At 40.2% G+C, this 12,177-nt stretch overlaps 1 protein-coding gene across 1 annotated transcript in view; it reads right to left on the minus strand.

Annotated features, from left to right (window-relative positions):
- Positions 1–10,753, minus strand: part of LOC122017127 — a 29,358-nt gene extending 18,605 nt beyond the window's left edge. The window contains exon 1 of the mRNA XM_042574634.1: positions 10,093–10,753. Within this exon, the coding sequence (XP_042430568.1) occupies positions 10,093–10,109 (17 nt within the window). The 5' untranslated portion in view covers positions 10,110–10,753. The remainder of the gene's footprint in view (positions 1–10,092) is intronic.
- Between the last annotated feature and the right edge of the window lie 1,424 nt (positions 10,754–12,177).

Genomic DNA, 12,177 nt, shown 5'->3' on the forward strand with positions numbered 1-12,177 from the left:
CTACACTTTGAAAGAGGCGCATTATCATTGACATTAAATTGCCATAGAACTTACATTAACTTTGCTCTAAGAGTTTACATGATTACTTGTAATATAGAGTAGTTGGCTCCGTGCACAAAGAGTTGCGTGATTACTTGTAGTCTTGAGCTTCAGCTTTGTTCTCTAAGGGTTTGTGTGATTACTCGTAGTATAGAGCAATTGACTCCGTGCACAAAGAGGACTCCGAGTTTTTTAGCGCGTTCATGAGCTTTTGCCAAATTGAGATAATTTTTCCTCACAGGGTAGATTGCAAGTCGTTCATCCTATTCTTATGTAAGACACCTCATGGGATGGATTGCAAGTCATTCATTCTTTTTTTATATGAGATATTTTTCGGGTGGATTGCGGATCGTTCGCCATATATATGTGTTTGTATATGTGCATACACATAATGTATTTCGTATTAGGTGAATTGCGGGTAGTTCACCCTTTATATATACAATACATCTCTTTCAAGTGGAATGCAGGTCATTCACCCTATTTATGTATATATATGTGCATACATATGATGCATTTCGTTACGAGCGTATTGCGGGTTGTTCACTGTCATATACGATGCATTTTTCTCGGGTGAGTTGCAGGTCGCTCACCCTTATATTTATATTTATATATGATGTGTTCGTATTAGGTGAATTGCAAGTTATTCACCTTTATTTATACGACACATTCTTGATAAATATATTATATATGTGATTCATCGACTTAATAACCTATATTGAGTTGTCGGATTAAAAAAAAGACTATAATGTGGGTAATGTTGAAAAAATAAGAAATTAAGGACAATTGATGAACTTAATTAAGAAGAGAATAATGATATGTAAATATAATTTGTAAATTATGTTGTTGCTCGCTTTAATTATATTTCATGCACCTCTTCTTATCTTCATTTTGTACTTTGTGCTCACTCTCCTTTTTCTTTGTCCTCCAAGTTAGTGTTGTAACTGTTGGACAATCTGTCGAAGATTATTAGAAATTAACTAAATTTAAATTACACAAAATTAAATTAAACTTATCTATAGAGATAACCTGAGGGGACTAGTTTCTATTAAGTGCTGAGTGAACAGAGCGGCCGAGCGGGCAGATCCGTTGAGAGGGCAGAGCGAGCTATGAGGCAGAGCAACCACATGGCAGAGCTGATAGAGCGACTAAGCGGGCAGATCGGCCGAGCGGGCAGAGTGATGGAGACCGCCGAATGCCGAGTCTTAGTAGACGAGTGGAGCAGAGTCGCCTAGCTTCCGAGCAGGTAGTACAACAGAGTGGTTGATCAGGCCGAGTGACGCAGAGCAGCCGAGTGAGTAGGTCAACTGAGTCACAGATTAGACTGAGTGATCGACCGGTCAGAGCAGTCGACCGGGCCAGGTAGTATGGTCGAGTGGGTAGATCAAGTCGTGAGGCAGAGTAGCCCAATGGCAGAGTGGTCGAGCAGACATATTGACCGAGTGGCAGATCAATCGAGTTGCAGAGGGGTTGACCAGGCAGAGCAGCCTTACAGCAGAAGGCAGGGCGGCCTAAAAGCAGAGCAGCCTAAAGGCAAAGCGGCCGAAGAGGGTAGAGTGGCCAAGTAAGCAAAACAGCTGAGTGTGTGAAGCGGCCGAGCGAATGAAGCAGTCGAGCGGATGAAGCGGCCGAGCGGACGAAGCAGCAAAGCGGGCAAAACGGACCAAGGCCTGCGATGGACGCAGTTTCCTTGAAACACATTCACGCCACCTTCAACTATGCTTCGAGATTTTCTCAGGTTGCTTGTTTCCTATGATACAACGGTCAACTGTGATTTTCACCAAACACTGGTGGTCGCGGTGAAGTGAGAGGTATCCGACTGCTATCATAGGTATACTCCACCAAGCAAGAGATGCACGACAGAGGAGGGAGAACGTAGGTGGAGGTGGAGAGGTTCAGCTTTTTCGTGTGTATCTGCTCAAGACCATGGTCTCTCTTTATATAGGAGCATTATCCCTCACCTGTATTGAACATCGAGTAATGACCATTCAATGCTCAAGGATTAATGATAGTCGATGACCATCAATAGTCGATCATTACTATCCGGGAGGTTACGAAATCACCATTAACCATGGTTAACGCTTCCGTTACCTTTTTGAGCAAATTCATGTGGAAAAATATTGGTTGTTCCACTTAGGCAAATTTTACCCTGACCAGTCCGGCATTCAGTGCGCGTAGATCGTACTTACACACGAGTCAACTTGATTCAGTACAATCCGGGCCCTGGATTTGCATCCCCATACACACTCACGCGTGAGAGAGAGCTCCTCCTCATGTAATTGTTCACGTCATCAATGCATGTGGATCAATATAAACCAACCAATATGCCTTAAAACTCCTACTGTGAGACTAAAGTTTCATTCACAATGGATCTTCTTCCCTTTTCCACCTCTTCTCCATTCGCTTATATCTAATAATCCCCTGCATTAATGAAAATATAATATGTGATAACATTTAGCAGTTGAGTCCAGTACATGACAGGTAGGTTTTACGCTTTGAACCTTCCCTTGTGAAGATTTATTTGTTTACTAGCAGACAGTAGACAAGATGTCCTTGAACTGTTATGCTGTCTGTGTAAGTATTGACATATCTCACCCAAGACTCTCCCTAATACAACTCAGTTTTCATGAGTGAGTTCGTTCTTGGCTATGAACACGCCTAGTTCAATGAGAAGTTCTAGAATTATCTCTCAAATTCTCTTCGAAGCGGCTCTACTTCTTTCTCACATAGGTGATCTTTTAAGAGCATTCCTCATTACTCTATTTGATCATTAAAAGTCATGAGCTCAACCTCCATCATTTACTAATCCATTGGGTTGTTCCCCCACAGTGAGCAATTTTGATGGTACAATTAGGTTACCCCTTTGAACCTAGTTCTTGGGATTTTCAGTTTGTATAGATTGGATTTCCTTTGCACCAACATTTCTCATCGACATCAAGCTCATCCCTCGCAATGAGCTTACAACTAACTTTCTGTTTAACCCTTTGGTTAACGGATCTGCTAGATTATCCTTTAACTTCATATAGTCAACAATGATAACTCCAGTTGAAAATAGATTTCTAATAGTATTATGTCTACGACGTATATATCTAGACTTACCATTATATAGATGACTCTGTGTCCGGCCAATTGCCGATAGACTATCGCAATGTATGCAAATTACCGGCACCTGTTTCGGCCATCTCGAAATATCATCTAAGAATTGTCGTAGTCATTCAGACTCCTCACCACATTTGTCAAGAGCTATAAACTCATATTTCATCATGGATCTGGTTATTACCGTTTACTTAGAAGATTTCTAGAAAATGATCGCACCTCCCAAAGTGAATACATATTCACTCATAGACTTAGAGTCTTTTATGTTAGATATCTAACTTGCATTACTGTATCCTTCGATCACAGCAGGATATCTCGTATTGTGCAGTCCATATTCACGAGTATACCTCAAGTACCTTGGTACTCTTGTTACCCCTTTCAAGTGCTCAACACCGGGATTACTTGTGTATCTACTCAGTTTACTTACTGCGTCAGTCAAATCTGGTCATGCACAAAATCATCAAGTACATCAGATTTCCAATCACTCAAGAGTACTCTATTTGAGAAATATTTTCATCTCCATTTTTCAATAGATGTTGACTTATATCTATCGGTGTTCGTGCCAATGCAGTATCACTCTTGGTGAATTTCTCAAAAATCTTGTTCACGTACTGAAACTGACTAAGAACAAGTCCTTATGTTATTCTATGAATTTTGATTCCTAAAATTATATCAGCTAGGCTCATGTCTTTCATGTCAAATCTTGAGTTCAATATATTTTTAATGAATTTGATTATCTTATCATTACTCCCAAAGATAAGTATGTCATATACATATAGGCACAAGATGACGTAGTCATTTTCTTTGACTTTCATGTGAACACATTTATGACATTTATTAATCTTGAATCTACTTTCCTTCATGGCATTATCAAATTTCTTATGTCACTGTTTTAGTACTTGTTTCAAGTCATATAATGACTTTACAAATTTGCAAATCTTATTTTTCTGTTTTGATACAGAAAACCCCTCAGGTTGCTCCATGTAAATTTTCTCTTCTAAATCTCCGTTTAGAAAAGTTGTCTTTACATCCATCTGATGTATTTTGAGATTCCATAGAGCTGCAATAGCCAACAACACTCTAATGGAAATTATTCTCGACAATAGAGAATACGTATCAAAGTAATCAAAGTCTTCTCGTTGTCGGTATCCTTTGATTACCAATTTGACCTTATACTTATCAATTGTTCTATCTGACTTCATTTTTTTCTTGAAGATCCACTTATAACTTAGTGGTTTACTTCTCAGAGGAAGATCCACAAGTTCTCAAGTGTGATTTTATAAGATAGATTCTATTTCAGATACAATTGTCTTTCTCTAGTGAGATCCATCAGAAGAGCATACTACTTTTGAATAACTGTGAGATTCACTTTCCAACATGAAAGTGATAAAATTCATTCCATAGGATTTTTTCACCCGAACTTTTTTATTCCGTTTAAGATCAATCTCGGCTGGTTCTTCATCATCATCATCTTCACCTTGTGTTTCATATTTCTGTTTGAGGAGCTAGCTTCCTCTCGGGTTTTGTACGGAAACGCATGCTCGAAAAATGAAACATTTCTCGGTTCTATTATCGAGTTCTTGTGTATATTCGGTATTTGTGACTCATACACAAAAAACTTATATGCACTGCTGTTATGTGCATATCCAATAACTATACAATCAACAGTCTTTGGTCATATCTTAATTCTTTTCGAATCAGACACCAAACTTTGGCAAGATACTCCCACATTCATAAATATTTATAAGACGGTTATCTTTCATTCCAAAACTCATAAGGGTTCTTATCTATTTTCTTTCAGGGCATCTTATTTAGAAGGTAATTAATTATTAACACAGCTTCCTCCACATGAACTCTGGCAGTCCAGAGCTTAATAGGAGAACATTCATCATATCCTTTAGAGTTCAATTCTTTTGCTTAGCAACTCTATTTTGCTGAGGAGTATAAGAAGCTGCTACTTCGTGTCTGATCTCATGTTCAACACACAACTCAACAAACAGTGATACATATTCACTGCCTCGATCACTTCAAACCACCTTAATATTTTTATTAAGTTTGTTTCAACCTCATTCTTATAAAGAGCAAATTTCTCTATAACTTCATCCTTATTTTTGAGAAGATACATATAACAATATTTTGTATTATCATCTACAAAAGTTATGAAATATTTATTTCCATCACGTGTTGGTATACCTTTGAGGTCGCACACGTCGGTGTGAATTAGCCTGAGTGGTTCATTGCTTCTCTCAACATGTTAAAAGGATGACTTTGTCATTTTTGTTTCAACACAAATCTCACACTTATGTTTTGGGTCAAGGTGGAATGTAATTATGTTTTGCATGTTTATTAATCTACGCAATATATCGTAGTTAACATGTCCTAGTCTACCATGCAACAAACATGAAGACCCAAGTATATAAGTGGAAGAGCTTTCATTTTTATTTATCTTAGGCCTAATAGTCATTACCTTGAGCTTGAATAGCTCATCAGATACATAGTCCCTTCCTACAAACATTCTATTTTTGGACAGTACAACTCTATATGACTCAAAAACAATGCGAAAGTCATACTTGTTTAACAGCGATCCAAACACTATATTCTTCTAAATCTCCATAATATACAACATATTGTTCAGAGTAAGGTCCTTGTTCGAGGTCATCTTCAGCGTCACTTTTCCTTGGCCTATGATATCCGAGGTTGCTGAGTTTCTCATAAACAACTTGTCTTCATTGACTTCTTCAAAGTTGTGGAACAACTCCTTATTATAACAGACATGTTTAGTGACTCTAGTATCGATTCACCATTGTCACGGGTTTGAACCGATCAAGTTCACTTTTGAGATCACTGCGCAGAAGTCGTCCATTTTTTATCCCTCGTTCAGGTTGGTCTCTTGCTTCTTCTTTGGCTTTCTGCATTCCAAAGATTTGTGACCATCTCGATCACAGTTGAAGCACTTCCCAGAGAACTTCGTTTTGTTGATGCCTCCTCTGGGTCTCATCTTAGAAGACTTGGGGTTCTTTCGTTTCGAGTTCTGACCGTGCTCGACCATGTTGGCTTTCACAATAGCCTGAGAGAATAGCTTCTAAATTTTTGTTGTCTTCTTCGATGCAAAGTCTAACAATGAGTTCCTCCACATTCATCTCCTTCCGCTTGCACTTTAGGTAATTCTTGAAGTTCTTCTAGCTTGGAGGTAGTTTCTCAATGATAGCAGTCATCTGGAAGGTTTCATTCAAAACCATACCTTCCGAGTGGATCTTATGTTAGATCACCTGAAGTTCCTGAACTTGACTGATCACCGTCTTGGAGTCCATCATCTTGTAGTCCAGGAATTGACCCACGATAAACTTCTTGGCTCCTCCATCCTTCGTCTTATAATTCTTGTCCAGAGACTCCCACAGCTCCTTAGCTCTTCTCTTCATGTTATACACAACGTACAGTTAGTTGGCAAAGCAGTTAAGGATATAGTTTTGGCAAAGAAACTCAGAATGAGTTCATACCTCCATTGTACTGACGGTATAAATATCAATACCCTCAACATGCGTTGGGGGGTGTCTTCGGTCAAAAACCGAGTCAGACTGAGCGTGGTCAAGTAGAAGAGCATCTTCTACTGTCACCTCTTGAAGTTCAATCCAATGAACTTCTCTGGTATTTCCCCATAGTTGATTGACACAGTTCCAATCGTGGCAAAGAGGGTCTTAATGTGTTGAGTATGTTGCACCTCAATACTTTTTTTTGTGGTCATCTCAACAAAACCAAAGTCTGTTTCAAGATTGCTGGACAATCTGCCATAAATTTTGTGGAATTAGTCGAAGTTAAATTATATTGAATTAAATTCAACTTATCTGTAGGGGTTAGTTTCTGCCAAGTGCTGAGCGGATGGAGCAGCCGAGCAGGCAAATAAGCTGAGAGGGCAGAGTGACCTGTGAGGCAAAGTAGCCAAGTGGCAGAGCTGGCAGAGCGACCGAGAGGTGGAGACCGCCGAACGCCGAGTCTTAGTAGATGAGTGGAGCAGAGTCGCTGATCGGGTGCAGCTTCCGAGCGAACAGTATAGTAGAGTGACTGATCAGGAATAGTGGCGCAGAGCAACCGAGTGAGCAGAGCAGCCAAGTCACAGATCAGACCGAGTGACCGACCGGTCAGAGCAACCGACTGAGTAGAACGATCGAGTGGGTAGATCAAGCTGTGTGGCAGAACAGTCGAGCGGACAGATCGATCGAGCAGCAGATCGGTCGAGTTACAAAGGGGCTGACTTGGCAAAGTAGCCTTCCAGTAAAGGGCGGCCTAAAAGCAAAGTAGCCCGAGCGGACAAAGCGGACCCAGGCCTACGATAAACGTCATTTCCTTAAAACAAATTCGTCTCATCTCAGGTTGTTTGTTTTCTAGGATACAATGATCAATTGTGATCCCACCAAGCACTGATGGTCATAGCGAACTGAGAGGTATCCAACTGCTATCACAAATACTCCACCGAGCAAGAGATGCATGACCGAGGAGGGAGAGCATAGGTGGAGAGTTTCAGCTTTTCATGTGTGTATCTGCTCAAGACCATGGTCTCTCTTTATATAGGAGCATCATCCCTCACCTACATTGAACGTCGAGTAATAACCATTCAATGTCTAAGGATTAATGATAGGCAAAATGTTAGTTGTTCCACTTAGGCAAATTTTACCTTGACCGGTCCGGCATTCGGCTTGTGCTCGCACATGAGTCAACTTGGTTCAGTACAATCCAAGCCCTGGATTTGACCCCTTACGCACTCACGTGTAAGAAAGAGTCTCTCCCCATGCATTTGTTCATATCATCAATGCATGTGAATAAATATAAACCAACCAATATGTCTTAAAACTCCCAATGTGAGACTAAAGTCTCATTCACAATGGAGCTTCTGTCATCTCTTCTCTATTCACTTATATCTAACAGTTACATTAGTGGAGTTACTTCAGAGATATCCATGTAGTTTAGTTGGTTTTTCTTTATATTTTGCTATGACATTGTTATAGTTTATGTGTGGAGAGTGAAGCTAGTGTTGTGGCAAGCCTAGCTCGTACAGGGCATGACAAATTGAGTAAAAATATGTAACATGATACGAACACACCAATCAAGACCTAAGTTCCATAATATTTGATAGACTGTAGAGATCAATAAATATTAATCATATAAGGAGTAAGGTAACTAAAATTTTTTATGCGAAACATTGACGAGATTGAAATGACCTTTATAGCAGTAAAAACATGAAAAGATCTAAATGGCCTTAGTATTAGTAACGAACAATCTTCCATAAAGCTTAACAATGGGAATAAATTAAGGCTTAGTCTAATATAACTTTTGCAGACACAAAAAAGCTACACAGAGAAAGGTGTTGTGGGAAAATTACTATAATTTGTTTGATGCATCAAAGTGATTTCTATAGTTGAAGTGTTTGGTAAACTTGTGATAAAAGCGCATTGAGAGTGTAAATGCCTTAAACGTACATGGTTAGAGAGTTATAATTACTATATTGCATATAATTCTTACATTATACATAATTGAATTCAATGCAATATTAATATGAATGAGATTTTAATTAATAAACTTGTAAGTATTTTTGTATTATCAACTCATAGTTATAAATTTAGAGCATCGCTAATGTACATTGACAAAAATATCATATGTAGCTGTCACGTTATATGCTTAGAATAATAATTTAATAAGTATTTCAGGAGTTGCCATTAACAGGGTATTTCTAAATGAAGTAAAAGACTAAAAGTTTTCTATAAGAAAAAAATCATTTTTTAAACATCCCACAAGTTTTCACCAACAATTGCTTTTTAGTTCTCCCATTGAAGTTTGACAAAACTAGTTTTCTTTGTAATTATGAAAAATCACTTTTGATAAAGAAGTGTTTCTTTTAAACCATTCTTCCAAATAAAGAATTATGTGCTTGATGACAGATGGTTGTGACTTCAGCTTGTTGATGTGATGGTGTACATTTTTGTTGCAAGTTCTTGTTATATTTTCTGATTTTACAGACAACTCATCTCTTGAGCCTCTTTTACAGTATTTGACTTATCAGTTTGATGATTTGTTGAGTTCAGAAGAGAGGGACTTACGTAAAAGAGTCTGAGGTGCAATGGAAAAAGAAGTAGCTCCAATAGTAGCAAAGGTAACTTATAATTTCTGGAATTTCTTGAAGTGATGTGGTCAAATAATCATAGTGATTGGTATTATATTGAAATACTTATGCTATATCTTCTAGTCACATCTACTTTTTCTTATAAGAGCAAAGAAAGGTCAGTCTATGTATGTTGCTAGTTACTTGTATTCAAATATACATTTATTATTAAAAGTTCTATTACTTTGTATAACATAATGCTTTCATGACACCTACAACCTGCTTAATATAAGTAGCACAATCCCACAACAGTTATTAAGAATAGGTTACTGAATTTTCACATATTATTCAAAGAAAATTAAGCCATTCTTATTGTACAGTTACAAATTATGTAAATCAAGATATTCTTATTTTACATTGATTAGTTATGTACCAAAGAGTTATGATCCAAAGCTAATTCATAACTGCAATTCAGGAACTTGCATAAAACAACTGTAGCCTAATTTCTACCCAAGAATTATGATTGGTAAGTAATTACTGTCTTCATGTGTTATCTGCTGCAAGTTTATATTGTTCTACCAATCTAGGAAACTGAGGTTATTTTATGGGGCCTAATTTCCTCAATCTTCAATCTTCTTCTAATAATTAGAAGAAAAGATGATATCGTTTGTGTAACTACCTCGATTTTTTACAGAATTCAATTCAAGATTGCTATCATCTCTAATCATATCTAAAAAGGCAAGCTGTCAAGGTATCATAAGTTGCATTCTGTTTCATACTCAAGAAAAAAAAAATTCCTAACAGTGATAATAGGAGAAGAATAGGATCATGTTAATTCCAACGGAAGAGATAGGCTAGTGAACAATTACCGCGTCGAGCAGCCCATGTTCCTTGGCTGTTACTTCAGGTTCCATAAATCAGCTAGCGTCGATTGAAATATACAGTAGTGCCATCACCAAGGATCCCTAAAATCCTTCGGCTCTTCCCCGTCCCGCGATCTTCCCTCTCTTTTCTGCTTGCTTGATTCTCCTGGGCGCTTCTGGGACCTTCTGAAGCCCTATGCCCGCAATGAGGGCGTCGACTTCCTCCGCGAGCTTCGCCGTCGATCTCACCTCCTATTGGATTGTCCAGCACGACGCCGTGATTCGAAGACGGAACCCTCACCTACGCAGCACCTTCTGCACCGTCGCCCTCTTCTCTCCAAGGTTCGAGTTTCTGGACCCAGTCCTCCCCTTTTCCTTCCAGACGGAGGAGAACCAACGGTTAGGGTTTGTGCCCCCCTTGGCTCGATCGGTTGTGTGGCTATGTTATTTTGCTTAGATTTGGGGCAGATCCGGTATTCACGGTGGACGAGGAGGCATCGCCATTGAAGTTGCATTAAGGATGGAGCGTTTCTTCCGGATGTCAGGCTCGGATCCCTCGGAGCTGCTGAAACCCGTAGAAGGTGAGGTGGAGGAGGTTCCCATAAGGCAGAGGAACCACTTCTTCACCCAAAATGTGCGAGAACGCATGGTGAGAATGAAACCGCTAGCTTTTGGATTCAGCCTTAGGCATACGAATGATTGAATGGCACGTAAGACACCCTGCTACGGCTGCTAGTGGAGTCCAGATCTTCTGCGCCCGCCTCCCGTGCGCCCTCTGCGCCCGTCACTACGCGACAAAAAACTCACGCGCTAAGCACGTGCGTTTCTCCGCTCCAGTAATAAAACTCAACTCCAACGCACACATATCGCTTCCTGCTGATCGGTCTGTTGACCGATCAGCAAGAATACTGATCGGTCAGCAGACCGATCAGCAGGAATGCTGATCGGTCTTGCTGACCGATCAGCATTCCAGCAGACTGAGAGGAGAAGCGGGCCGATCAGGTGAGGGAGAGGGAGGGGACATGGGGGCCGATCAGGTGAGGAGAAGCGGGCCGATCTTCCAAGTAAGAAGTTTTTCTCTCTTTTTTTTTTCAAAAGAATTAAGTTAACAAATTAATTTTTGTCTTTAATTAATTAATTAAATCCTGCAGAGCTTGCAAAAACCGGAGAGAAAGAATGGTACTTCTACTGTCCGAGAGATAGAAAGTACAGGAACAGCACAAGGCCAAATAGAGTGACCGGGGCTGGGTTTTGGAAGGCCACAGGCACAGATAGACCCATCTACTCCTCTAACCAAAACAAGTGCATCGGCCTCAAGAAGCCCCTCGTCTTCTACAGAGGCCGGGCCGCGAAAGGCGTCAAGACTGACTGGATGATGCATGAGATCAGACTCCCAGCTACTTCCTCTCTAGTCTCTCTTCATCACCATCACTCGGCCACCTCCCTCTTCAAGGTCTCTTGTACCTCTCTCGATCATAAGAACCATATCCTCCCAAATGTAAGCAATTTAATTTAATAACTAATTAATTAATTATTTTTAATAGGAGTAGGTGAAAATACCAATTAATTAAGCTTAATTTAAATTTGCAGGATTCATTGGCCATCTGTAGGATCTTCAAGAAGACCAACTCGGTGGCGCAAAGAGCTGTCTCCCACTCCAACTGGGTCTCCTCTGAAGCAATGACGACGACTCCGTCGGACTTCCACCGCCTCCTACCCCTTCCAAACTCCACCCATGGCCATCACCACGCTGTCGTCCCCTTCGTCTCCGACCACATCATGACCCAGCCTCCAACACCTTCACACTTGATCAGTTGCACCAACGCCCGCTTCTCCTCTCAGTCTGCTGAAATGCTGATCGGTCAGCAAGACCGATCAGCATTCCTGTTGATCGGTCTGCTGACCGATCAGCATTCTTGCTGATCGGTCAACAGACCGATCAGCAGGAATGTGTGCGTTGGAGTTGGGTTTTATTACTGGAGCGGAGAAACGCACGTGCTTAGCGCGTGGGTTTTTTGTCGCGTAGCGACGGGCGCAGAGGGCGCACGGGAGGCGGGCGCAGAAGATCTGGACTCCTGCTAGTGGGATTTA

Source organism: Zingiber officinale, chromosome 8B, assembly GCF_018446385.1.
Source record: "Zingiber officinale cultivar Zhangliang chromosome 8B, Zo_v1.1, whole genome shotgun sequence".
Lineage (NCBI taxonomy): Eukaryota > Viridiplantae > Streptophyta > Magnoliopsida > Zingiberales > Zingiberaceae > Zingiber > Zingiber officinale.